Below are 27,276 nucleotides of genomic sequence, written 5' to 3' on the forward strand. Positions count from 1 at the left end.
TACGTACGTACGAGGTGACGAGAGTCCGTACGTAGCTACTATTATGCTATTATCCGGGTAGTTTATGACCTGTACCATGCTTTATTTGAAATATGTGCACCCTTACTTGCTAATTTAATTACTTAGGTCATGTTAGAATTTGATAAAAGAATTGTAAAGGGTTAAATTCACTTTCTTGAAAATTTAATGGAATACTTGACTGCAAATGAGAAATTTGTGTTTTCCTTAAAAATAATTGCTATTTGTGGATCGGGCTGAGCGCTTCGGTAGTAAATAGATGCATCTATGGTTCGCACCGTTCGACCCTCCAACAGTACACAGTTTAAACATTATTTTGGATCGGGTCGTACGACCTCAACATAATTTGCGCATGATAATTCTCTGGTACCTTCCATGATTGATATTGCTTAAGTCTCTTGAAGTGTAAACTGCTAAATGATAATATCGAATTTAGCATTTATATATGTGAAAGAGGGAATATATTTTCCTGTTTTTAAGCTTTCAGTATTATTCATGTAAATTCATGCTTAGTATAATGTTTAATATATGATTGTTAGCCCTAGTGAGTGTCAAGTCGACCCCCTCGTCACTACTTCTTCGAGGTTAGATTAGATACTTACTGGGTACATATTGTTTATGTACTCATACTACACCTCTGTACTTAATTGTACAAGATTTGAGGAAGGTGCATCTAGTTACCCGTCCGGCGTGCATACTTGATATTAGATCGAGATTTCCCTTTTGAGCCACTCAGCAGCATGTAGGAGTCTCTCTTTTGTTTGTTGCTGTCTATTCTATTTTAGGCTGTAGGATAGTCATCTTTTGTATATTCTGCTAATTGCTCACATACTTGTGACACTAGATCTTGGCATATATTAGTAGACTTACAATTTTAGTGTTGTATTTCTACAATTATGATTTCATTTAGTTGCTTCTGCTTTTGATAGCTTTTAAAATCCGTTATTTATCAAATGCTTTAAATTTAAGGAAAGTTAGTTGTTGGGATTGCTTAATAAAAATGGGAAATCACTAAGTTGTTCATTGTTGGCTTGTCTAGCAATGGTGTTGGACGCCATCATGGCCTGACATGGAGTTGGGTGAGCGCATTTACGAACACGTAGATACGGAAGGGTAGGTGCAGATGTGGAAAAGGTTTGAGAAGGGGAGGATTGCAGAAGCGGGCAGGGCCCGCAGGTGCGAATATGTGACCGCAAATGCAGAATCTGGGAGCTTAAGTGGGATCCGCACCTACAATAGAATTTCCGCAGGTGCGCTGTCAAAGATGCGACAGGAGGTCCGCAGGTGAGGTTTTGCTGGACAGAACCTATAAATAGAAGACTTCGAGATTTTTCATCATTTTCATCATTTCTGAGCTCAAATTTTAGGGATTTTGAGAGGAATTTTGAAGTAATCAGTGAGGTAAGTTCCTTATGCCTATTTGTCTTCAATAATGGTGTTTCCCCACTGATTTTACACCTAGTTAGTGAGATTCTGAAGTGAAATTTGGGAGTTTAGGGTTTGAGAATTGGAGAGTGAATTTTGGGTTTTGGGTGACCAAATGGTGTCAGATTTGATAAATTTAGTATGGATAGACTCGTGAGTGAATGAGATTTTGGGTTTTATGACTTTTGCCGGATTTTGAGACGTGGGCCCGGGGACCGGTTTGAGCCAGTTTTGGATTTTGGGGTCTAATTTAGTAGTTTTCTTATGGAATTAATCCCTTTAGCATATATTAGTTGTGTTATACTATTTGTGGCTAGATTTGGGACATTCAGAGGGCGATTCGTGAGGCAAGGGCATTTTGGAGTAGAGATTTGCTCGACCGAGGTAAGCAACAGTTATAAATCTGGTCCTTAGGGTATGAAAGCCTAGATTTTGTGTCGTGTGACTATTTTGGAGGTGACACACATGCTAGGTGACGGGCGTATAGGCGTGTACCGAAGGGAGTGTGACTTGGTCTGTCCTGTGTGACTGTAAAGTCGAATAACTTACTGTTAACTACATATCCTCTCTGTTTTATAGAAATTTGATTGCAGTTCATATTAGAAACCATGTTTAGGACCTATGATATCCTGTTGGGACCCGTTGAGGTTGTGTACTTGTTGAATTAGCTGCTTTTTGTTATTCCATTCTTAGACATGATTTTTACTTACTTATCACACCTCCGTCTCTTTTGTTTCTTGCTGATATATGTGATTATCTCTGTTGGGGCTGATTTATATGATTTCTGAGAGCTCGAGGGACTGGAGAGGTTGGTCACTAAGATAAGGCCTTAGTGCCGAGCATGAGCTATGTGAGTGTATGTAGATCGTGCACGCCGCAACGAGCCTTAGGGTTGTTTATCATATGGATCGGGTTGCACACCGCAACGAGCCTTAGGGTTGTTTATCTATATTGGATCGGGTTGCACGCCGTAATGAGCCTTATGGCTATTTATATGTTAGATCGGGTTGTACGCTGCAGCGATATAGTGCTTGGGCTGTAGGAACCCCTCGTGCGTGGATGACTATCGGAGACTACGAGATAGTTGTTGGATTCCACATTTATTGTCTCTCCTTTCTTATTATCTTTTCTCTCTTGTATTGGCATTTGGCACAGACTGTTGTAGACTTTGTTTCTAGGTTGGTTGTTAGATGCTCATAACTTAGTGATACTCCGATGTCGGGCTATTATTCCGCACTTATGTTTTGGATTTTACACCATTGTTATGTAAACATCCAGTTAATTTAATTATCTTAACTCATTTCTATCATATGTTGAAAGTAAATTGAAAGTGTTGGCTTGCATAGTTCCATATTAGGCGCCATCACAGTAGGTTAGGTATTTGGGTCATGACAATCTTATTGGATAAAGATAATAAGAAATGAATTATAGAAATACTTAGAACAAGATTCCAAATTATTCAATTGTGACGACCCGGCCGGTCGTCCTATGAGTTACCGCTCTGTTTTCCCCATTTCTGCTTCTTTATGCTTCGTTATCCGTGTTTTGTAGTATCGGGTTGGTCGGATCGAGTTTGGTGAAGTTTGAGACACTTAGTCTCTTTTAAGAAGGCTTAAGTTAGAAAAAACGTCAATCGGATGATGACTTATGTGTTAGAAGGCTCGGATGTGAGTTCTGATGGTTCTGTTAGCTTCGGGAGGTGATTTATGACTTAGGAGCGTGATCGGAATGGGTGTTGGAGGTTCGGAGTAGAATTAGGCTTGAATTGACGAAGTTGATATTTTGGCGATTTCCGGTTGATAGGTGAGATTTTGATATAAGGGTCGGAATGGAATTCCGAGAGTTGCAGTAGCTTCGTTGTGTCATTTGGGATGTGTGTGCAAAATTTCAGGTCATTCGGACGTGGTTTGGTTGGGTTTTTGATCAAAAGCATATTTTGGAAGATTTTAGAAACTTAGGCTTGAATTCGATGTGATTTTGTAGATTTGATATTTTTTGAGGTGTTTTGATAATTGGAACAAAGTTTGAATAAGGCATTGGGTTATATGTGTGCTTTTGGTTGAGGTCCAGGGGGTCTCGGGATGATTTCGGGTGGTTAACGGAGAAGTTGGAAGGTTATTGCAGCTGCTGAAGTTTGCTGCTTCTGGTGTTTTCGCACCTGCGGTTTGGGGACCGCAGGTGCGGTATCGCAGGTGCGTTGAGTGTGTCGCAAAAGCGGAAAGGATGAGGGATGTCTAGAACCGCAGATGCGGCGACTGGACCGCAGATGCGGTTTAGACTGGATTAATGAATTTCCGCAAAAGCGGAGGTTTGACCACAAATGCGGTATCGCAGAAGCGGTTGGTAAGTCGTAGATGCGACAATGTCTGGGCGGAATGTATATAAGCTTGCCTTCGTGATTTTTGAAGGTTTTCACCATTTTTGACTTCGGCTTGAGAGCTTTTGGACGATTTGGAAGGGAGATTTCAAGGGAACTTCGTGAAGGTAAGGATTTTGGACCTAAAACACATTTATATGGTAGTATTTCATGGATTAGGTCTGAAATTAAAGGAATTAAAGGGCTAGAAATGGAGGATTAGGGCTTGATTTTAAGAGTCCTTAAATTGAGGATTTGATGGGTCATTTGAACTATGATTTTGGCATTCTTGATATGCATAGACTCGTGGGGAGATGAGGAATCTATTGATGTGAAATTTTTTGAGTTTTGAGAAGTGGGCCCGGGGCTCGGGTTTTGCTAATTTCGGGATTTGTGCCTTTCATTGATTGTTTTCGCTTGGGCTTTGTTCCCTTAGCATATATTGACGTACTTATTCTGATTTTGGATAGATTCGACGTGCGTGGAGGTCGATTCGAGGGGCAAAGGCGTTGCGAGCTAGAGATTTAGCCGGTTTGAGGTGAGTAATGATTGTAAATGATGTTATGAGAGTTTAAAACTCCGGATTGCACATCGTAGTGCTATATTGAGGTGAGACACATGCTACATGGCGGGCGTGGGGTCGTGCACTATTGTGGATTATGACTTAGTCCGTCCTAGTTGATGATTTTACCGTGTATTTGACTGAAACTTATTTGCTATCATCATGATTTGGGTTGATTGTCATATTTGGGCTTCGTGCCAACTATTTGAACCCTTCGGGAATTTGTATTACTATTTCCTTACTGTTTTGACTTATTACTTGAACTCAGTCATGTTATTTTCCACTATTTTACTACTCAGCCACTTTTACTCAGTTTTGAGACTTAAATGATATTCTAAATGATGTTTTGGGCTGAGAAATACTATTTTACTATTGCCCGAGGGGCTTGTGATAATTTTCGGACTGAGTAAGGCTGAGGGCCTAGTTGTGAGGATACACTGATACTGATTTGAGGCCGAGGGCCTGAGATACATATATGCCACGAGGTGACTTGATTTATATGAGGCCGAGGGCCTAAATTTGATTCCACGAGATGACTTGATATTGTGCTTGGGCCGTAAGGGGTCCCTCCCGAAGTCTGTATACCCCTAGTGAGCCCGGGTACCCATTGTGATGTGAGATTGAGCCTGAGGAGCTGGTATTGTTCTGAGACTGAGCCCGAGGGACTGGTACTGTTCTGAGATGTTGCCCGAGGGGCGGATTTGTTGATATTGTACCCGATGGGCGAACTTCTATTTGTTTACTTTATCTTAATTATCTGTCAATTACCTGTTTACTGGTTGAAAGAGGATTTCACTTGGGTTTTTTACTGGTTTTACTGATTTTAAGTGATTTTTACTGCTTCATTATAGAATGCCTTGGGTTTTTACGTGTTTTCTTACTTTCAGCCGCTATTTACATTTGTTACTCACTGAGTTGGAGTACTCACTTTACTCCCTGCACCCTGTTTGCAGATTCAGGCGTAGCTGGTTCCGCTCCGGAGTGCTGATTTCCTCCAGTTCCAGGCGGGCCTTTCGGAGATTACGAGGTAGTTGTTGACATCCGCAGCCCCGTGTCTCTACTCCTCTATCATTCATATTCTTCTTCAAACATTTGTAGTAGTTGATGACTTTAACAGACTTGTATGATGGTTTAGAGATGCTCGTGACTTGTGACACTCCAGTTAGGGCTGTGTCGGGTTAGATTTTCCGCATTGTTATCGATATTTCCGCTATTCAGTATTATTAAATCATGTTTAGACTATTTTTGTGTTGATTAACTTCTTTAAAAGATGAATTGGGTTAAACTGGCTGGCCTTGTCTTCACGAGAGGCGCCATCACGATCGGGTTCGGGGTTAGGATCGTGACATCAATCATTTGTGACAGCCAAGTATATATCTAGCCAGCAGTACTGTCATGTGAGTATTCTGAAAAAGATAAAGTAGTTTTTTTTTTTCATTTTTGTTTTTTTTTCCTTCTCTTTTCTCCAAAAAGATATTGTTCAAATTAATTTAAAAGGACATGTAACAATAGCAATATTTTCTATGTGCTGTGCAACTTTTTATTTTGGGACTGAGGATAACAAGGTGAGAAATCAAATCCAACCAAATTAATTTAAGTGGACGAGCATTTGAGAGTGTGAGCACATGAGGCATTCGGCATGGTGCATCACATACACCATGTGCATTGGCATATAGATGTAGCATAGTTATATTTTTTGCACTATTCGTATCTGCTCTATTTTACTGTTTTGAACCGTCTATTAAATTGGAAGTATGCCTACGTTTCTACTTAGTCATTTCCATGTTTATCTGTACCGGTTGAGTTTGTCATTACCTTTCAGTCCATAGTTTGGACTCGTTACTTACTGAGTTGGTGTATTCACGTTACTCACTGTACCTCGTGTGCAAATTCAGGCACTTTTGGTCACAGTGGCGGTTGCTGATCGAGACTTCAGACTTTGGAGACTATCGAGGTAGCTGCACGACGTTCGTAGGCCTTGACTCTCTTTCCTTATCTCTGGCTGTATTTTATTCTATTACTCTAGACACTTTAGTGGACTGTATTATGTTCTATACGCTCATGTACTCAGTGACACCCCGATTTTTGGGCTAAATTATATCGTACTTGGGATTTATTATGCTTTCAAAAATGTTTCTTTAATGATTAATCACTTCCGTTATTATTGTTCAAGTTATTTTTGCTGTGTTGGGTTATTGAGTTGAGGCTAACCTAGTTCCACGATAGGCGCCATCACGACGGTCGAGTTTGGGTTGTGACAAATTATTATTAGTATTTTATCCTTATTTTTCATATATATTTGAATTTTACCTATTACTTGAAGAAAGAATAAATATTTACCAAAAAAAAAATTATATAATTATTGAATAACTTTACTCTGCATATATTAACATTATTCTGTATATATTGAGTTTTTATTATTTACCCTTAAATTGAAAATTTCAACTTTCAATTATTATTCAGCATTAAATACCTGGGGCTTTTACTTCTTTTCGTTTTTACCTCAAAGAGACGATATTAACAATATTCCAATGGATTTTAAGAAGCTTTGTAGCATTAATCTGGTAAAATTTTCAAACTTTAGAAGCTATAGGTGTGCCTATAGACTCTTGACTTTTATCTTTTAATCCTTGTATTTAAGGTAAAAAAAATTATTTCTGATAGGCCCTCAGCTTACTGTTCAATATATATATATATATTGAACAGTAAGCTGAGGGCCTATCAGAAATAATTTTTTTTACCTTATCAGGGTAAAGATAATATCTGCGTACACATTATCTTTCCCATACTTCACTTATGTTATTCCAAGGTAGGAATAAGGAGTTGAATGTATTATTGTTGTTGTTATTGTATTGAACCGTGTGAGCATCTCATCTAAAAGTTTAAGTTGTTATAAAATGACACTTTTTTTTTGGTAAGTAAAGATTTTATTTACCAATGTCAATATGTACAAAACAAGGCAAACTGAGCCTAGACATACCTTAGGCTCATAACGTCTCTAGCTACTCAGCTTCTATACTTCTATGGATAAAAATTTAATGTTTCAAGCTTCTTTACTGGTCTATTCTTCATCAGCCCTCTACTTGTCACCTCTTGAATAATATGCCTAACTAGCACTTCATTCGGTTGTTGTTGCCCTTGAAAGACTCGCATGTTCCTTTCCCTCCATATATGATATACCACACAAGCCAGCGTTACTCTATACAATTGCGCATCTACATTTCTACCCTTTGCATTTCTTTCTGCCCATTCAATTTTCTTTTGCCAGTCTAAGGCAGCTCTCGAAATGCTTTGCCATTTCAGAACCTTTCCCCAGACCTCTTTAGATACCACACAGCTAAAGAACAAATGATCCATTGTCTCATTTTCTTCATTGCACATAGGACAGCTCAAAACATTAGTTATCCCCCGGTTGTTCAATCTGTCTCTTGTGAACAGTCGTCTTTGTATCGCCAAGTTTAGCACAAATATCCGTTTTGGAGCTCCTACATTATTGCAAGTTAATATTCTCCAAGTCACTTTCTGGAATTCTCCTCTCATGGTATTGTATAGTTTTTTAATCGATAGGGACTTCCATCCAGACATTTCATTCATACAACAACAACAACAACAACAACGACGATCCAGTATAATCCCACAAGTGAGGTCTGGGGAGGGTAATATGTATGCAGACCTTACCCCTACCCCGAAGGGTAGAGAGGCTGTTTCCAGGAGACCCTCGGCTCAAAAAAACAACAGGAGCCGATATATTAGTACCATAAAAATACATAATAAAATAACAGCAATATAAGAGATATGAAATACAGAATACGAAATACGAAATAGATGGCTGGTATAGTAAAACTAGCAGGTAAAGCTCTGCATCAATAGACGACCAATTACATTCTTAGTCTAACACCTAACTGGCTAGTCTCACTCTATTGTGCTGTAGAAATATTCACAAGTTTCCCTTTACTGGCTAGTCTCATTCATAGTGTATCCTATTTCTTCAAAGTACTTCTTAGCCTTGATAATCTTTTGAACTATCCAAGATGCATTCTTAGGATTAGTTTCTCATACTGTTTGTCTCTTTCCATAGTACATATGTATCCACTGCACCCAAAGCTTGTCCTTCTTGCAGAGATTCCAAAATAATTTGCAGATTGCAGCCTTATTCCATGTTGAAATTTCCAGCACATTGCATCCTCCAGCAGTTTTTGGCATACACACTCTCTCCCATGCTAGAAGAGCCTTTCTTGATGTTTCCACTCCCCCTGTCCATAAAAAGATTCTGCACACAACTTCTATCTTCTTTATCAACTTTTTAGGCAGCACAAATATCTGAGACCAATATATTTGAATGGAGAATAGTACAGTTTTGATTAGTTGCAACCTTCCAGCATATGATAGATATCTTGATGTCCAGGAGGTTATTCGACCAAGGATTTTATCTACCAATGGTTGGAATTGAGACATTGATATTCTCTTGGTGCTAAGTGGTATACCCAGATACTTAAAAGGTAACTCCCCTTTGGAAAAGCCCACAACTTGTAGGATCTCCAGTTGAACTTCATGTGGAACACCTCCAAAGTATACGGAACTCTTAGCAACATTTGCTTTAAGCCCAGATGCTCTAGAGAATTCTTTGAAACATTCATACATCATTTGCACAGACACAGTATCTCCCCTACAGAACAGTAACAAATCATCTGCAAAGCCAAGTTGAGTGATGTTCAGTTTGTCACATCTGGGGTGAAAATTGAAGTTAGGATCATTCCTCAACTGCTTCAGCTTCCTAGTTAGATATTCCATACCAAGCACAAACAAATAAGATGACATTGGGTCACCTTATCTTAGGCCTTTCCTAACTTGAAATGGTTCAGTAGGCTTCCCATTTATAAGGATTGAATAGGACACAGTACTTACACACATCATCACCCATTGTACAAACTTCTCAGGTATATTCAGACTTATTAACACTTGTTTAAGGAACTCCCATTCAATTGAGTCATACGCTTTCTGCAAATCTAACTTCATCATGCATCTAGGTGAGATACCTTTCCTTCCATATCCCTTTACTAACTCATGACTTAGAATTATATTGTCAGCAATTACTATTCCTGGCACAAAACCTGATTGGCTATTATCAATTAAATGGTCCATTGCCTCTTGCAATCTATTAGTCAGAATCTTAGAGATAATTTTGTAAAGAACTGTGCAGCAAGATATAGGCCTGAATTCTCTGATGGTTGAGGGATGGTGCACCTTAGGTATTAAAGTGACTGTTGTTACGTTGATAGGTCGATACATTTCCCCTGTAGTAAAGAATTGCAAGACTGCCTTTGTGATCTCCTGACGAGTGATATCCCATATTTTTTTTTTTGAAGAACAATGAGTTGAATCCTCACATCCTGGTGCTTTTAAATCATCAATACTCTTCAAAGCATTGTACACTTCCTCTTCTCTGACAGGTTCAATGAGTTTCAACTGTTGCTCTCTATTTAGCATCTTCCCTTCCTTCATAACTCTCGGATGAATGGCTGGTAGGGCTGTTGTTGATGATCCAAGTAGACCTTTGTAAAAATCTACAATTTCCTTTTAAATTGCATCCATAGTTTGAACTATTTCTCCTGTAGCAGTCATTAGACTTCTAATCTTGTTTTGACTAACTCTACTCTTCATGTTGGCAAAGAAGAATGCAGAATTTGAGTCTCCCAATTTCAACCATTGATTTCTGGATTTTTGTTTAAAGATACTTTCTTCAATATTGACCCATTTCTCCAGTTGTTTCTTCATTTCCTTCTCCTCTTCAAACAATTTTGTTTGCAGATAGTTATTTCTTATTCTCTCTTGTATCTCTTTTAATTGCTGCCTGGCATGTTTCACCTTTGTATCAACTGCTGCAAACTCAGTTATATTCAGTTTCTTTAGCTCTCCTTTTACTTCTTTCAATTTCCTCCATATTCCTGACATTTGTGCTATTTCCTTTCTTGTCCAGACATTTGTAACTATTTGTAAGAACTCTTTATGATCTTCCAGGTGATTAAAGAACCTGAAAGGTCTGGAGTTCTGCGGCTCTTCTCCAAATTTGACACATAGAGGGGAGTGATGTTATCCATTCAGAGTTGATTACTGCCCTATCAATTATGCTAAATACATGAGAATTTGTCCATGTAAAGCTTCTTTCCACTGTTCTCATTTCAGTCATCCTTGCCTTCATCATACAACAACAACAACAACACACTATAATCCCACTTAGTGGGGTTTGAGAAGGGTAGTGTGTACGTAGACCTTACCCCTACCCTGGGGAGAGAGGCTGTTTCCAAATAGACCCCCGGCATCCTTGCTCCAAGAACTTCCCACCTTGCTCTTGGGGAGACTCGAACTCACAACCTCTTGGTTGGAAGTGGAAGTTACTTACCATCAGAGCAACCCCTCTTGTCTTCATCATAAACTCTTTGAAATCTCTAACTTCCCATTCCTGTATTGGATTCCCATTACTTCTATCATCATCTGATAATACTGTATTAAAATAACCCCTACAGAGCCAAGGCCTCTGTTGAGAGTGACTCAGCTTAGCAAATCAACCCATAAGCTCTTCCTTGCATCTACTGTGTGAAGCCCATATATAGCTGTGAAGGTGAACTCCTACCTGCTAGCCAATAATATTGCATCCCAATAAATGTACTGAGGCTTGTAGCTTATTATAGTATATGCAATTTCATTTGGATCCCATACAATCCATATCCTACCTTTACCTCCAGATTCATAATTTGTGCACCATTTCCACTTAGGAGCTATTTTATTTATAATTTTGCTTGAGTACTTCTCTTGCACCCTATGTTTTACTATAGCAATAATACTAATCTTATTCTCCCGGATGAACCTCTGCATGTCCTTTTGCTTATAGGCTTTATTCAAGCCTCTAACATTCTATGTGACCAACATCATAACATATTTGGTCTGGTAAAACAATCTCCTCCATCATTCCACGACTACTCTGCCCTCCTTCCATCCTCCTAGTATTAATGTTTTACTGTTGAGCACTTGTTCTGGTAAGAGCAGTAAAGCCATTTTCCATAACCAGTCTCTCTTCAGTAGTAGCAACATGACTCTGTTTAGCAGCAGATTTTCCCCTTACCTCTTGCCACCTCTCCTCTCTATCCTGTGAATGTTGTTGATTTTGAGTGTCTTCTGTTATTTCCTGGTTAGTTTCTGGTTTCTTAAAGGCAAGTAAATAAAATGACACTCTTATTTACTTAATTACTCACTCCTTTAAAAAAAATGAATTTTGTTTTTATATATTTTTTGGTTTTAAATATGTCATAATATTTTTGTGGGTATAAAAACTTATAATTAAGGGTAAAACTGAAGATAAATTTTAAGCGGCGTGAGGAAGATGTTAAACAACTTTCCATTTCAGTTAAATAATGAAGTTCTTACTTAATTTGTTTTAATTTTAGAGTTGATATCCTAAAAATCTGCCTAAACTATACAACTTTTGTTAGTTGCTTACCTACTATCGTTTGTTCCCGAAAACTCCTTGAACTATATCCCCTTCGTAATAAAACTTCATCGTCGCTTATGTGTATAATAAATTGTTCAAGAGTTGCATGAAGGCTAAAAGAAACCATTAAAATGGCTCACTTGACAATGTCTAACGGCTAATTAGCTCTTATTTTTTAAAATTTATATATTTTTTCTCTCCTCTTTTTCTTTGTATTTCACTTTTTTCCTCAATTTTTAACCTTTTTTCTCCATTTTTTCACCTTTCTTCTACACTTCTTCATCTGAATCCATCTGAAATTCTCTCTCTCTCTCTCTCTCTCTCTCTCTCACTCTCCCTCTCTTGTTATTTCTGAGTTTATTTCTTATTTTTCTCATTTTATCCACCCTTCATTTCTTATCCAAATCTATTTGAAAGAAGGAACACTCTTTCAAGTATTTGTAGAGCATGAGGTTTAATGCCTTTCAAGAAATTATGGAATAAGGAAATAGGACATGTGTGTAGCTATTTTCGTTAACAGCTTAGATATCTCCTTTCAACAATCTTCATAATTTAGAACAGAAGGAAGAATAGACAAAGCGATTGAGGTTAGAACCAAGATTAATGGAGAATCGCTACTGAGAAATTAGTGTATTCATTCTTCGATGAGAGCAAAGCATGAGAACAAAGAGAAAATGAGTGTTTTTTTTATAATTGACCCACTAGTTTTAACCCTAGCTCCCTTTTTTATTTTTACGGTGTAATTTTTTCTAATGAAATAGTAATAAATAGTAGTAAAATCTAAATTAGCTTTGTTTTTTAGATTAGGCTAAATAATTGTCACATGGCAGATTTTAAAAATAATTTGGGCAGTGTATTTTACATACTAGTAAGAATGCGACGAGAAATTTTTATTATGAAGGGTAATACAGTTCAGGAGGTTTTCGGGGACATGAGATAGTTTAAGTAGACAACTAACAAAAATGATATATTTTAGATGGGTTTTACGGTATTAACTCTTAATTTTATCATCATCTTATGGAAAACACTTTTGGTAACATTTATCTACTCATCCTTAAAAAGGTATTGTATAAGAATATCCCAATCAGATTTGCAATTACCTTTAAAAAAATCGTCCTAATTAATAAAATAAATAAATGACCAAAACTTTTGAGGTAATTTCTTTTCTCTAATTCTTTTGCTTTCTATAACATAAGAGTAGAGGAAAATAAAAAAGAAGAACAATAAATATATTTCCTTTATTACTATGTCTTCGAAAGGTAGAGATTGTTGTTATTCAAATTAAAAGGCTAAAAAGAAAGTGCAAGTCTCAGCATATTTCTCCTATATATACCATCAAAACAGTAGTAATTGGGAGGAAGTAAAAGAATTTCATAATTCAGAAGCATTCTTATTAATTTCTCAACATGGTTCACTACTTATTGAAGATCATATACTTGTTATATATTATCATGCCAAAAATATTCATAGTTGCATGATTCGTGGAAATAGTCGTGAGGTGCATATTCTCAATAATCTTCAACCTAATTCTCCTCAATTAGAGTTTCATTGTGCATCTGGAGATGACGATCTCGGCTATCATTATCCACCTATAGGAGCAGATTTCAATTGGAAATTTTGTGGGGCTTTTAATACTTTATTCTTTTGTCACTTTTGGTCTGGTGACAAAGATTTACGTTTCGACGTATTTAACAATGTAGATATATGTGTTTTGGATGGCGATGATTTTGTTCCCTCTAATACTATGAAATGTTTATGGAAAGTACAGGAGGATGGTTTTTATTTGGGTTATTTTAATGAAGATGCAGGTGAAAATGTTTACAAGAAATATCGTGATTGGTGAGCAGTAATTCTTCTTTTGTAAAAGTGTATTAATTAAAAGAAAAAAATGGATTGCTAATTGTTAGTGGTATTTCTAGCGGATTCGAAACCGACTGTACCGCACCGAACCGATTTTTAGGTTTCTTTTAATGAAACTGTAGGTTTTATATAAATCTATAACTGTACCGATAATTAGGGTATGTTTTTTATAAAAATAAATCAAAAAAAATATCAAACCGTACCGAATAAATTTTACGTGTGAAAAATATATTTATATAGTAAGTTTAAAAATAATAATGCATTAAATTTTTCTTTGGGCCTTGGAATTATGGAAACTGTTACAAGCCAACAAGTAATTCAACTCAAAATACTAATTCCTAAAATATACTATGCTACTTCTATTTCAACTAAGTTGTTTCAAGTATCTTCATTAGCAAGACACAAAGTATTCTAGTGATTATGAGTAGCAAACTAAAATGTAGTGATTATGTTTTCTTTCATATAATTCAGCTTTATCTTTTTGAATATTTGATCTTTTATAGACTTTATTCTCAGTCCAGCTTGGTTAATATCTTTTCACTCGTGTGATTTATAATTTTTTTTGCCTTTGCTTGATTTCTTTTACGTTGTTGTAGAATAGTTGATAGATATATACTCTAGTCATCTTTCATTTTCTTTTAATTCATAACCCTTTAAACAATAGAAATATTTAGGGCGTTTTGTTAAGTCCTATAAAAGAACTATGTTATTGCATTCTACTTTTACTGGTGAATTTTATATGATATTTTATAAAAAATACCAAAAATTAATCGAATTGTATCGATACCGAAGAGAAATCGACAGGACTGGGACGATTTCAAAAAATCTAATTTTACTTATAGATAATAGAATAATCGAAAATTGGTATGATATAAATTTTATAAAATAATCGACGGAACTGAACCATTGACCCCGTACGTATTTCCTTTGTTTACATGTTAATGCAATACCATTTTCATTTACATGAAGAACAAAAGTTTCGATAGAAAGTTGAAGGACTCTTATGCGACAAATCAAAAAAAAAAAAAAATTATTCACACCCGACTTTTAGACAAAAAGAATTACTTTTGTCATAACTCATAAACACGAATTACTTTTGTCATACGCACTACATATAGTACGATGAGTTGATCTATATTGAGCAATATATCGAGTTTCCAGACATAATTATAGTTGAGTAACATATTTGTCACGATCCAACTAAGGGTCCTGATGGTGCCGGATATCACTGTCAAATAAGCCAATACAAGAACAACAACAACAACCCAGTATAATCCCACTTAGTGGGGTCTGAGAAAGGTAGTGTGTACGCAGACCTTACCCCTACCCTGGGATAGAGAGGCTGTTTCCAATAGACCCTCGGCATCCTTCCCTCCAAGAACTTCCCACCTTGCTCTTGGGGAGACTCGAACTCACAACCTCTTGGTTGGAAGTAGAGGTTGCTTACCATCAAGCCAACACAAGAAGTTAATTAAATTCCTATTTTAATATTTATTGAAATTATTTCTTTTATACATTAAACAATAAATAATGGATTTCACAAACCAAATATTGAATAATCCCATAATCGTCCCAAAATCCGGTGTCACAAGTGCATGAACTCTTTCGAGGAAGCAACATAATACAACAACCGTCCGGAATACAAATTGGACAGAAAGTAAATACAGTAATCTGAAAGAGACTCTGCTGGCTGCGGGTCGCCTTGAGAAGTGCAGCTCACCTAAGTCTCCATATCAACCATGCTGCTACGCCCACTAGGCCACTAGAGATACATGTGCCTGTGCAACAAAAATATACAGCAAGTGTAGCATGAGTACAAAAATAACGTGTACTCAGTAAGTATCCCGTGTAATATTGAAGAAGTAGAGACGAGAGGTCGACTTTAACGCTTACTAGGGGTCCAATATTAATAATACCAATAATATAAAAAATCGGGGATTTTCATAAAAATGATTTTAATCTCAATAGCTTGAGGCAAGTAACCAATTCTTTCGTTTATAGGAAATTTCCAAATTCATTTTCATCATTTATACATTTATCTCAGAGGGTCGAATGGCGTGAACCATAGATGCATCTATTTAATCTACCAAGGCGTTCGGCCCGTTCCACAATATATAAACACATTCAAACAGTCAATCAAGAACTCATCAAGAGCAATTATCCAAGAAAAGGTAATTTCTCTTTTAAAAATCAAGAAACAATGACTAGTCTTTTAGAAATTTATTTACACGTTCGATATGTTTTAAGCATTTTTAGATTGACAACAAGATTTTAAATATTGCAAGTAAAGCATACTTTTGGGTCCTAAACTACCCGGACTTAAGCATAATATTAGCTACGTACGGATTCTCATCACCCCGTGCGTACATAGCCCTCATAAATAGAAGCACATATCCAATTAATTCACCTATGGGAAAAAATCCCTCTTACAAGGTTAGAAAGGAAAGTCACCTTGCTCCGAAGTCCAATAACCGTCTTCCATGCCCCTTCCGACGACTCAAACCGATGCCCAACACTCCAAAATTAGCCAAATAACGGGCAAACCAATGAAAATATACCTTAACACTCATAACAATTCAATTTATATAAAATCCCAACTCCGCTCGAAAAGTTGACAAAATCGCCCTTGGGCCCACGTGCCCGGATTCCAAAATTTTCCGAAGATAAAGTTTACCCCAACCTCACGAACTCAAATATATAATTGGCTCTTAATTTCATGTCTAAAATCGTGGCCGAAATCCAAAAATACAAATTTCCTAGGTTTTCTTCAAAATTCCAAAATTTCTACTAATTTTCATGCTAAAATCAATACATAATCAATGTATTTAACTCAAAATTAGCATAAACCACTTACCTCAAGCTTGGTGGTGAAAATGGCACTCCCAAGTTGCTCAAAATCGGCTCCCATGGAGGAAAAATGGTGAAAATGAGCCAAACCCTCACTTTTAAAGGAACAACTGCCAGCCCGCTTCTCGCACCTGCGGTCCACCTGCCGCTTCTGCAGCTGTGCACCTGCGGAAATTTCCATCGCAGGTGCAGTCTCAACTAACTCGCCCAAGACCGCTTCTGCGGAGCCAAGACCGCTTCTGCGATCTCGCTTCTGCAGAAGCTGCGTCGCACCTACGTCCCCAGCCAAGCCTAGCCATTTCCACTTCTGCGACACCAAGGCCGCTTCTGCAGCTTTGCACCTGCAACCAAAACCTCGCAGGTGCGGTTACACAAGATACCAGCTGCTTCAATTCTTCTTTAAATTCCAAATTTGATCCGTTAACCATTCTAAATCCACCTGAGGACTCCGGGACCCCAACCAATCATACCAACCAGTCCCAGAACATAATGCAGACCTGTTCAAGATCTCAAATCACATCAAACAACGTCGAAATCACGAATTGCACTCCAATTCGAGCTTAATGAACTTTAGAAATTCAAACTTTTACTTTCGATGTCTAAATCTATCAAATCATGTCCGATTGACCTTAAATTTTGCACACAAGTCATATTTGACATTACGAACCTACTCCAACTCTTAGAATCGGAATCCAACCCCGATATCAAAAAGTTCACTTCCGGTCAAACTTCTCAAAACATTCAAATTTCTATCTTTAGCCAAATGACTCCAAAATGACCTACGGACCTCCGAATTAACTTCCGATCGCGCTCCCAATACCAAAATCACCATACGAAGCTATTCCCAGACTCGGAATCCCAAACAGACATCGATATCATTGAAATGCACTTCAACCCAAATTTATGACATTCTTCCAAAAAATGCTAACTTCCACAATGGGCGCCAAAATGCTCCTAGGTCACCCAAAACCCGATCCGAGTATACACCCAAGTCCGAAATCATCATACGAACCTGTTGGAACCTTCAAATCCCGATTCCGAGGTCGTTTACTTAAAAATCCAATCTTAATCAATTCTTTCAACTTAAAGCTAATGAGATGAGAATTCTCTTTCCAAATCAACTCCGAACTTCCCAGAATTCAAATCCAACAATGAGTACAAGTCATAATACCTGAAGTGAAGTTTCTCGTGGCCTCAAACTGCCAAATGGCGTGCTAGAGATCAAAACGACCGGTCAGGTCATTACATTCTCTCCCACTTAAACATGTGTTCGTTCTCGAACGTGCTAAGAACTGCGCCAGAGTTGTCTGAAATTACAGTTAAACACCTCATGCACCTACTCGTGCTACCACAAATCAGTTGAGCACATTAGCTCGAGCAAATATTAAGATATTCTCTTTTATTCAAACAAATTGTGATGACCCAAAAGGTCATCACTTGTTTTAGAAATGAATTCTGCATTCTGAGGCCTTAAAAACCTCTTTCAGTATCACCTCGATTTGCATGCGTAGTTCGGGTGCATAGCCGAAAAGCCATTATGTGAAAATTTGTGAAAAATGATGAATTTTGACTTTAAAATGAATTAATTTGACTTCAGTCTACATTTTGGGTAAATAGACCCGTGATTTGATGGTCCCTGAGGGTCCGTAGGAAAATATGGGACTTGAGCGTATGTCTGGAATCGAATTCCAAGGTCCCAAACCCGAGAAATAAATTTTTTAAAGAAAATTGTTTTCTGGAATATTATTGAGTTTTTGGAAGTGAAATGTGTTTAAACCTTGATGGTATCGGGCTCGTATTTTGGTTCTGGCACTCGGTACAGGTCTTATATGTGATTTAAGATAAGTTTGTGAAATTTGGTAATAAACAGACTTGAGATGACGTGAATCGGATCGTATTTGAGAACATTGGAAAATTTGAAGTTCTTAAGAAATTTCATGATTTTGATGCTAAATTCATAGTTGTTGATGTTATTTTGGTGATTTGAATGCACGAGCGAATCTGTATGATGTTTTTAGGTTGGTGTGCATGTTTGATTTAGAGCCCCAAGGGCTCGGTGAGTTTTGGATAGGCCACGGAGTGAAAATTTCACTTAGGAATTTACTGGTATGTTGCAAGCATGTAGTCTTCACATCTCGCAAATGCGAGAAGTGGCCTGGGCTAACTTATTTGCAAATGCAACATCGCAATTGCGAAGGCACAGTCGCAAGTGAGAAGAAGCATGGTTTTCCTCAAGGTTCGAAATTTCGAACCCATGTTCGCAAATGCTAAGGTAGTAGAAGTCTAGGCTTGCAATTGCGAACCCTGGTCACAATTGCGAACCGTGGTCGCAATTGCGACATTTGCAACCTGCAATTTTATAACTTAGCCGAAAATCTTTCATTTTTCACACTCTTTCAAAACCAAAACACTCTTGGGCGATTTTTCAAAGACAACTCTTCTTCCAAATCGATTGTAAGTCAATTTTAACTCGTTTCCTTCAATCATTAACATCTTTTCACATAATTTCAACTCAAAATCAATGATTTTCAAGGGGGAAATTGGGTGTTTTGAGTAGACCTAGGTTTTACAAAAATAGGGGATTTAGACCTCGATTTGATGTCCGATTTCAAAACAAATTATATGTTTGGGTTCGTGGGGGAATGAGTAATCGGGTTTTGGTTTGAACCTCGGGTTTTGACGATGTGGGTCCGGGGGCGATTTTTGACTTTTTGGGTAAAACTTTAGAAAACTTATTTTCATGCATTAAAATTGATTCATTTAGCATTTATTAATGTAATTAAGTAACTTGTGGCTAGATATGAGCGAATTGGTGGTCGAATCAAGAGGTAAAGCGATAGTAGAGACTTGAATTGTGTTCGTGGCATCAAGATAAGTGTTTGGTCTAACCTTAGCTTGAGGGATTAGGAGTTAAGTCCTATTTGCTATGTGGTATTTGTCGAGTACGATGTATAGGCATGGTGACAAGTATCTATGCGTTGGTGTCAAGCATGCCCGTGAGTCTTATATTGTGATTATTATGACTTCGTTGTATTATTCATGCCTTGATAATGAATTCTATTGTTGGGCAAAGTTTATGGAAGTAATTGTGACATTTGAACATTGAGGAGTGTTGGCTCAAGTTGTACAATGAGATGTGAAAGTATAAGTGGTAATTAAACCTTTTAGAGCATTAGCTCAAGTTGTGAAGTGAGTTGAGAAGTAAGAGTGAAAAAGAGAAGAGAATCATTATAGTATCCCCCTTGCCGGGAATTTGTTGCTTTTAATGTTATCTCCCTAGCAGGGATGTTGATGCTTCTTATGATGTTGTTCTCTTGCCGGGACTTGATTGTTGAACTATTGTTCCCTTGCCGGGATTCTTATTGTAATTTCATTTATTCCCTTGCCCTATTATTTGTGATTGTTGTTTGGGTGAGGAAGAGTGTTAAAGGATGAAGGGTGATGCCATGTATTGTTTTGGTGAGAGAGTGTTAAAGCACAAAGGGTGATGCCGTGTATGATTTGTGAGGAAAGAGCTTAAAGCACGAAGGGTGATGTTATGCCGCATCATGTACCATTCCGTGCTGATTATATTGATTATATGGTGAGGATGAGAGTAAAAGCACGAAGGGTGATGCTGTGCACATTTTCATTACTTGATTGTTTTGGTGACGATAAGAGTAAAAGCACGAAGGGTGATACCGTACACTTATTGATTTCTAGTTCTTTGTTGATATCTTAGATATGTTGTTCCTTTCAATTACCTGTTGCCTTTCTATTCTAAATTGATAGTTCCCCCGCAGCATGTTACCCCTACCATACTTGACTGTACATTACTGTTCTTCTTTTCTGCTGTATATAGTTAAATTGCACAGGTTTATTTGGTAGTCTGGTCCTAGCCTCGTCACTACTTCGCCGAGGTTAGGCTAGGCACTTACCAGCACATGGGGTCGATTGTGTTGATACTACACTTTGCACTATGTGCAGATCCCGGAGCAACAACTTTTGGATCATAGATTAGGTGGATGCCTTCAGTCCATGCAGAGATCCAAGGTAGTCCTGCATCCGTCCACAGGCCCTAGCGTCTCCCTCTATTACAACGGCGTCTTCACACATTTAAGATGGGGTCAGGTACTTCGTTACAAGATCATTTAGATGCGTTTAATAAACTTGTCATGGACTTACAGATTGCAGGAATTAAAAGGGAGGAGGAGACGCTTGCATGTGCTTTGCTATTTTCATTGACTTCAGGATATCGTGATATTGAGAATTCAATGATGTATAGCAAGGAGCCTATCAAGCTTGAGCAAGTGCGGCAGGCACTTAACTCTAGTGATGTGCGGAGGCACATTGAAGGAGATAGAGATGACCAGGCAAGTGGCCTCTTTGTAAGAGGCCGGACTAGCCAACAGGGAAAGACCAAATCAAAGCACAGATCAAAGTCTCGTGTGAACAAGAAGAATACAGAGTGTTGGGGTTGTGGCAAGAAGGGGCACTTTGAACGAGATTGCCCAATGTCAAAGTCCAAGGAAAAGGCGAGTGCATCTACAGTTGAACAGGTACATAATTTTGATAATGATTATGTACTAACAACATCGTGTAATAATAATAGTAGTTATGAAAACAAATGGGTGTTAGACTCTGCTTGTACTCTGCATATGACGTTCCGAAAAGACTGGTTTAGCAGCTACGAGAAAAGTGGAGGAACCGTAGTAATGGGCAATAATGCAACTTGTGCAATAGTTGGCATTGGCTCAGTTCGGGTTCGCTGCCATGATGGAATCGTGAGGACTATTACACAAGTCCGTCATGTTCCTGATCTGAAGAAGAATTTGATCTCCTTGGGTACTCTGGATGAACAAGGCTACAGGTACATGAGCGAAGCAGGAACTATGAAGGTGACTAAAGGTTCTTTAGTCATGCTGAAAGGCAAGCTGGAGAACGGCCTTTACACATTGGCCGGAAGCACCATTGTTGGCTCTGCAAATGCATCTACAGTGCAGTTATCTAATGATGACAAGGCAAGACTATGGCACATGAGACTGGGTCATATGAGCGCACGTGGACTGGAGATGTTGAGCAATCGTAAACTTTTGGAAGGTGAGAAGATCAGCACGCTTGACTTCTGTGAGCACTGCGTTCTAGGGAAGCAGAAGAAGGTCAGCTTCAGCACTGGCAAACACAAGACAAGAGGAGTGCTAGACTACATCCATTCAGATTTATGGGGTCCTTCTAAACTTCCATCGAAGGGCGGAAAGAGGTATCTTCTCATTTTTATTGATGATTTCTCACGAAAGGTTTGGGTGTATTTTTTGAAGGCAAAAAGTGATGCTTTTGAAGCATTTAAAGAGTGGAAGATTTTGGTTGAAAATCAAATGGAGCGGAAAATCAAGTATCTTCGCACAGACAATGGCTTGGAGTTTTGCAATGAAGAGTTTAATGAATTCTGCAAGGTTCATGGGATCTCAAGACATAGGACTGTCAGGCATACCCCACAGCAGAATGGAGTTGCCGAGAGAATGAACAGAACTCTTCTTGAAAAGGCTCGTTGTATGCTCCTACAAGCCAAAATGTCCAAAGTATTTTGGGCTGAAGCAGTTCACACTGCTGCTCATATTGTCAATCGATCTCCAGCATCGGCAATTGACTTTAAGACTCCGAATGAGGTATGGTCAGGTGAACCCTCTAACTATTCATACTTACGAGTATTTGGGTGTCCAGCTTATTATCACGTTAATGAAGGAAAGCTTGAACCAAGGGCTAAGAAGGCCATATTCGTAGGGTATGTGGATGGAGTAAAAGGGTACAAACTTTGGTGTTTGTCTTTACTCAAATTTATAGTTAGTAGAGATGTCACCTTCGATGAATCCTCTATACTTGATCCCCGTAAAGTTTCCGTGGAGTTTTCAGGAAACAAGAACAACGAGCAGGTGGAGCTTCCGGTGGAGCTTGCCAAGGAAAAGGATCAAGAGACTCAGGTTAAAGATGAGTCAGAAGATGTAGGCGTTGAAGAACTTGCTGTCAATGAACCATACACAATTGCAAAGGGGAGGGAGAAGAGGCAGACACGAGAACCGGAACGCCTTATAAATCAAGCAAACTTGATTGCATATGCGTTCGTAGCTACACAAGAAGAGATTAAGGATCTGGAGCCCTCCTCGTATATTGAAGCAACTTCTTGCAAGGATGTTGTACAATGGCGGTTAGCCATGACTGAAGAGATGGAGTCTCTTCACAAGAATCAGACATGGGTCTTAGTGAAAAGACAAAAGGGGAAGAGGACAGTTGGATGCAAGTGGGTCTACCGAAAGAAAGAGGGAATTCCTGAAGTGGAAGATGCTAGGTTCAAGGCGAGATTGGTTGCAAAAGGATTCAGTCAGAAGGAGGGAATTGACTACAATGAGATTTTCTCTCCAGTCGTGAAGCATAGCTCAATTCGCGTGCTACTAGCATTGGTTGCCCAATTTGACTTGGAGCTTCAACAGCTTGATGTCAAAACTGCTTTCTTACACGGTGATCTAGAAGAGACAATCTATATGGATCAGCCTGAAGGTTTCCTAGCTGAGGGAAAAGAAGATCACGTATGCCAACTAAAGAAGTCTTTGTATGGTTTGAAGCAATCCCCTAGACAGTGGTACAAGAGGTTTGATGCATTCATGACTACACATGAATTCTCAAGGAGTGCATTTGATAGCTGTGTGTATCACAAGAAGATGTCTGGTAACTCAATGATTTATTTACTGTTGTATGTTGATGATATGCTTATTGCTGCTAACAACATTACAGAGATAAATGCTTTGAAGAAACTGTTGAGTAAGGAATTTGACATGAAGGATTTAGGAGCTGCAAAAAAAATCCTTGGTATGGAGATTTCAAGAGAAGACAGTGTTGTACATCTTTCTCAGAAGAGGTATATTGAAAAGGTTCTCGAGAGATTCAATATGCATACGTGCAAGCTTGTAAGTACACCATTAGCTCCTCATTTTAAACTTTCAGAGTTACAAATGCCTCAGTCCGAGGATGAGGTGGAGCATATGTCAAAGATTCATTATGCCAATGCAGTTGGTAGCATTATGTATGCTATGGTATACACACGTCCAGATATTTCTCAATATGTAAGTGTGGTAAGTAGATACATGTCCAGCCCAGGAAAGAGGCATTGGGAAGCTATCAAGTGCATATTGAGATATCTCAAAGGAGCTTCTGGTATTGGTCTGACCTTTCGAAAAAGTAGTAGAGGTATTTCAATTCTCGGTTATGTAGATTCTGACTATGCAGGAGATCTTGACAGAAGAAGGTCCACAACTAGATACATCTTTACCCTCGTTGGCAGTGCTATTAGTTGGAAGTCGACTCTGCAGTCGATTGTCTCTTTTTCTATGACAGAAGCAAAATACATGGCAGTAGTGGAGGCAGTAAAGGAAGCTATCTGGTTGAAAGGTTTAGTAGCGGAATTGAGTTTGGTTTAGCTGGAATCAACTCTTAGATGTGATAGTCAGAGTGCTACTCATCTAATGAAAAATCAGAGATTTCATGAGCGCACTAAACACATTGATGTCAGATTTCATTTTATTCGAGATATTGTTGAAGAGGGAACTATCAAGGTCATGAAGGTTATCACAAACGATAATGCTGCAGACATGTTGACCAAGATAGTCCCGCTCGCTAAGTTTGCACACTTCAAGGACATGGCGGGGGTGTACATCAACTGATGCAACTCCGAAGAGAACAGTTGTTAGGTAGAGGTATTATATTCAACAATGGTTTGATTCTTCTTGTTTCTTACAACGGGGTTGCCCACTAAGCTTAGAAGTTTTGGCCAGAGTTGTTCACACGCACGCTTGAAACGTAAACCAAGACGGAGATTGAAAGTGTTGGTTTATGTTTAGTCAATAATGGCATGCCAATTGGAAGAGTTGGTGGAAAGAGTTGGTGTGGATTCTAGGAGGAAGCTTCCTCCTTTGATGTCACCCATGACCTTAAGAGGAGGTAGTTTGATGTCACCAATGACATCAAGAGGAGGTATTTACCTCTATAAATAGATGCACTCCTTCATTTGTAGAAACCATCCCAAAAATAATACAATACATTATAGTGAGTAGAGAGTTAAGAGAGAAATTCTCTCAAGTGTAATTGGGAACTCTCCCCTTCCTTTGTTAATAATAAAAAGGCAACTATTCTTTGGTGGACATAGGATTATTTTGATCTTAACCACGTTAAATCTTGTGTTCTTTCTTTTACGTTTCCGCTAACAAGGTCATTGGTTCAAATAGTTGGCTTGCCTAGCTTATATTAGTAGGCGCCATCACGACTCCCGAGGGTGGGAAACCCGGGTCGTGACAAGTTGGTATTAGAGATCTAGGTTACATAGGTCTCATAGTTCACAGACAAGCTTAGTAAAGTTTGAGGGATCAGTACGGAGACGTCTGTCTTTATCCCAGAGGCTACAGAGTTAGGAAAAACTTCACATTTATTCTTTCATGTTGTGTAGTTTGGTTTCTCAATGCTAATTGAATTTCTACTATGTTCTTTCGCAGATGGAGAGAACACGTGCTTCCTTATCCACTGACCAACAGCCCGAGCCCGTAGCAGCAGCTCCCACGAGGGACAGAGGGCGAGGGCAAGGCTATACTAGAGCCCAAGGTAGGGGCAGAGCTTATCCAAGAGCTGCAACACCAGAGACGGAGCCTCAGGTTGACTTTTATGATGAGGTTCTGGCCCCGGCAGTTTCGATGGGCCCAACTCAGGTCCTAGAGGGGTTTATTGCTACCTCCGTACTCCATGATGCTCTGGTCTATCCAGTGGGCCTTATGGAGAGTGTCACCCGGGCAGGCTTGCTTCCTGTAGCACCAGCCGTCTCTCAGGCTGGAGGAGGAGCCTAGACTCCTGCTACTCGCACTCTGGAGTAGGTAGCTCCCTAGTTCCAGACTCCAACAGTTCAGCCAGTTGGAGCAGTTCAATCGGGTGTGGTAGCCCAGACTGGTGATAAAGCAGCTATGTCTGCCGATGTTTTGTGGAGGTTGGATAGGTTCACCAAGCTCTTCACTACTACTTTCAGCGGTGCGTCTTTAAAGGATCCCCAGGATTATCTAGATAGTTGTCATGATGTTCTCAGGAACATGGGGATAGTGGAGACCAATGGGGTCGATTTTGCTACTTTTCGCTTGTCTGGATCCACCAAGACTTGGTGGAGAGATTATTGCTAGGCTAGACCAGCCGGATCACCATCTTTGACTTGGGAGCAGTTTACTTAGCTATTTCTGGAGAAGTTTCTCCCCATCACTCAGAGAGAGATCTACCAGAGGCAGTTTAAGCGTCTCCAGCAGGGTTCTATGACTGTTACTCAGTATGAGACCAGATTCATCGACTTGGCCCATCATGCTCTTATCATACTTCCCACCGAGAGAGAGAGAGAGAGGGTGATGAGGTTCATTGAGGGACTTATTCATCCAATTCGACTTCAGATGGCCAAGGAGACTGGGGGTGAGATTTCTTTCCAGGAGGCGGCTAATGTGGCCAGGAGAGTTGAGATGGTTCTATCGTAGGGAGGTGGTCAGGGGTATGACAAGAGGCCTCGTCATTCAGGCCGATTTAGTGGTACCTCGTTTGGAGGTAGAGATTTGTATGGTAGAGGCCATCCTCCTAGGCCTTTTCAGTCAGCACTTCAGGTTTCTCACGGTGCTTCAGGTGGTCGTGGCTCCTATATGTAGTATTCTGATCAGCAGTCCTACAGTGCACCACCAGCTCCTATCAGTGCACCGCCGCTTCAAAGTTTTCGGGGTGGTCATTCAGGTCGTTAGGGTCAGCAGTGTCAGCAGCCGAGGGCTTGTTACATTTTTGGTGGTATGGGTCACATTGCTAGGTTTTGCCCTCGAGCACCGAGTGATCCACAGCCTGCCCAGCCAGCTGGAGGTGGGGGTAGAGGTGCTAGAGGTGGTATAAGAGGTGGAGCTCAGGCCACTAGAGGTGGAGGCCAGCCAGCAGCAGGCCATCCCAGAGATGTAGTTCAGGGTGGTGGGGCCCAACCTCGATGTTATGCTCTTCCAGCCAGGCCTAAGGATGAGGCTTCCAATATAGTTATCACAGGTACTATTCTGGTTTGTAGCAGAGATGCTTCAATTTTATTTGATCCGAGATCTACATACTCCTATGTGTCATTTTATTTTGCACCGTATTTGGTCATGCCTGGTGATTCTTTAAGTGCTTCTATTTATGTGTCTACACCAGTGAGTGATTCTATTATCGTAGATTGAGTCTATCGTTCATGTGTAGTTGTGATCGGGGGTCTTGAGACTCGTGTAAATTTGCTTCTTCTGGATTTGGTTGATTTCGATGTCATATTAGAGATGGACTGGTTATCACTTTATCACGCTATTTTGGACTGTCATGCCAAGACTGTGACCTTAGCCTTGCCAGGTTTACCTTGTTTAGAGTGGAGAGGGACTCCTGGTCATTCCACACGTAGTATTATCTCTTATATGAAGGCTCGGCGTATGGTCGAGAAGGGGTGTTTGGCCTATTTGGTCTATGTTCGTGATTCTAGTGCTGACGTTCCTTCTATTGATTATATGCCTGTTGTTTGCGAGTTTCCTAAGGTATTTCCATCGGACCTGCTGGGTATGCCTCCCGATAGGGATATCGACTTTTGCATTGATTTGGATCCAGGCTCTCAGCCCATTTCTATTCCACCGTATCGTATAGTCCTGCCTTAGTTGAAAGAGTTGAAGGAGCAGTTGTAAGACG

General features: G+C 39.2%; 1 protein-coding gene across 1 annotated transcript; it reads right to left on the minus strand.

Annotated features, from left to right (window-relative positions):
* Nucleotides 1–7,382: 7,382 nt before the first annotated feature.
* On the minus strand, nt 7,383–7,946 carry LOC138882630 (uncharacterized). Its single transcript, XM_070163234.1, has one exon. It carries the CDS (start codon nt 7,944–7,946, stop codon nt 7,383–7,385), a length of 564 nt encoding a protein of 187 aa, XP_070019335.1.
* Between the last annotated feature and the right edge of the window lie 19,330 nt (nt 7,947–27,276).

Source organism: Nicotiana sylvestris, chromosome 12 (assembly GCF_000393655.2).
Source record: "Nicotiana sylvestris chromosome 12, ASM39365v2, whole genome shotgun sequence".
Classification (NCBI taxonomy): domain Eukaryota; kingdom Viridiplantae; phylum Streptophyta; class Magnoliopsida; order Solanales; family Solanaceae; genus Nicotiana; species Nicotiana sylvestris.

What these genes read in the sequence shown, in the direction of transcription:
- LOC138882630 (XM_070163234.1), bottom strand. Translation starts at nt 7,946, where the DNA reads ATGTCTGGATGGAAGTCCCTATCGATTAAAAAACTATACAATACCATG.